Raw genomic sequence first — 1,918 nt, forward strand, 5'->3', positions numbered from 1 at the left:
CCCGTGGGCTCTGGCTGCTCAGGACCTGGCTGGGCATCGCTCGGCGGGGGGTGAGCAGATGTACCGCTTGCTTTATCTTCCATTATTTGCTTGACATACTACTAGTAGGAGTGGCAGTATTCTCTCCGTTACGTGCTATCAGAAGTAATAGCGGTATCGGTGGGGGGGGGGGTGGGGTTCGAATGGGAATTTCTTTTTACGTTGGTGGTGGTGTTCGAATGGCAATTTCATTTATTTCTGTTCAATTATCAAATTGTTCGTGTCTCAGCCCACCAGCTGCCTTGACTTCTCCTCCCATTCCCCTCCTCTGGGGGGGGGAGGAGGTGAGTGCACGGCGGGGTGGTTCCCGCTTGCTGGCTGGGGTTGAGCCCTGCTGCCTGTTTTCATGGTCCCTGGGCTTGGGGGTGGTTCGGGCTTGGTTTATTAGGAAGTTTCTTTTCTGGCTGGTGGTGGAGAATAGGATTATCCTCAGCTCATTCTGAGCAGAATACCCGGATAGTGTGATGCTAGTAACTCCTGGTTGTTTCCCTTGTGTTGGACTGGGCAGGCAAGAGAGGGCTGCCTGGGAAGAGCAGAACAGGAGCATGAAGGAGCAGTACCTGGGGCTCGTAGCAGAGAAGGACAAGCAGCTGAGCCATTTCCGACGGGTCACGCAGGAGATGGAGCTGGCGCTCAGCGCGTCTCGGGCTGCAGAGGAGCAGCGCCAAACGGAGGTGGGTGGAAACACGGCTGCTGTGTTGCGTGGGAACGTGAGGTGTGACGTTCAGCCGGCGGTGCGTGTGCTGCGTGGATTCGGCTCGTGCAGATGGCAGCGTCGCATTGTGGTGGGTGGCCTCCAAAGACTGAACGAACAACACGGCTGGGGTCATGGAAACCTTTAGGAAATGCCTGCGCTCCCCTGGCCCGTATTTCGAGATGGCAAAAGCCAGGGTGTCCCAGGCACCTCGGGTCCTTCTGGGCAGGACGGAATTTCCTGGGTCCTGCTGTCCGGCTGTGGCAGAGTTTCGTGCTGTGTCTGAATCCAAGATCTGCCTTAGTTCCTTTTGAATGTCATGATCTGATTTAAGTTTCCTACGGAATTGTTGTTGCTGGCTTTACTGTAACAGGGATCTGCAGACCTGACCCAAGCCCCGCGAGGGTCGAGCACTGTGTGTTCTGCCGCCTTCCCCCATGTCACGCTCCTGGAAGCGGAGTGCCGTCCGCTGAGCGTTGCTTGCCCGCTGCAGGTACAACACCATCGCAAGGGGAGAACCCTCCTGCCCCCATCTGCCGTGCTACCGCGAGGAGCTCTGGTGCGAGCGGAGGGGGGAGGAAGTCTCCCCTCCCTGAGACACACACGTGCATGTCTGCAAAGCGAGAGCCGGAGCGATGTGCCTGTGGTGCTTCCCAGGAGGCTGCCACGGTGCTGGCCCTCCGGTCTGTTGACTGAGAGCAGCGGGGACGTTGCTTTGGGGGTGCATTTGCTTTTGTTCTCATTCACTGCTTTTCCCCTCCTGCTGTAGGGCAGCCCTGGGGAGGGTCCGTCCTGCCTGCGTTCAGTGAGCTGTCAGTCTTGTTTGGCTTCTCAGCCGGGTTTCCGGCTATTTATTCCCCATCCGCTGTTCTGCTTGAGCAGATCAAGCTCCAGGCCCAGGAATAGTGCTGGGCTTTAACCTCGGAGTGCCGGACGGAGGCCTGATGCCGGAGCAGAGGTCACGTGCACAGTGTGGTGTTCACGGTTTGTTCCCGGGCAGGTTTCTCTGCAAGCGCTGAGAGAGTTGAGCCCAGAAGCAGAGACCACACGCCTCCAGGCCCAGCTGAGCAGCAGCATGAAGGAGCTGCACCAGAAGGAGCTCAGAATCCAGCAGTTAAACAGCAAGGTACTTCCTTCCACAGTCCGGGATGGGGAATGTGAGGGGGAGGGTGGGCTCGGACAGGG

At 58.0% G+C, this 1,918-nt stretch overlaps 1 protein-coding gene across 1 annotated transcript in view; it reads left to right on the plus strand.

Moving 5' to 3' along the window:
* GOLGB1 (golgin B1) overlaps positions 1–1,859 on the plus strand; it is a gene marked incomplete at both ends in the record, with an annotated part of 19,052 nt that extends 17,193 nt beyond the window's left edge. Inside the window, 2 exons of the mRNA XM_010146554.1 lie at positions 548–749; positions 1,758–1,859. Of these exons, the coding sequence (XP_010144856.1) occupies positions 548–749; positions 1,758–1,859 (304 nt within the window). The remainder of the gene's footprint in view (positions 1–547; positions 750–1,757) is intronic.
* Positions 1,860–1,918: the final 59 nt, after the last annotated feature.

The sequence above is a fragment of the Eurypyga helias genome, unplaced genomic scaffold, assembly GCF_000690775.1.
Source record: "Eurypyga helias isolate BGI_N326 unplaced genomic scaffold, ASM69077v1 scaffold32232, whole genome shotgun sequence".
Lineage (NCBI taxonomy): Eukaryota > Metazoa > Chordata > Aves > Eurypygiformes > Eurypygidae > Eurypyga > Eurypyga helias.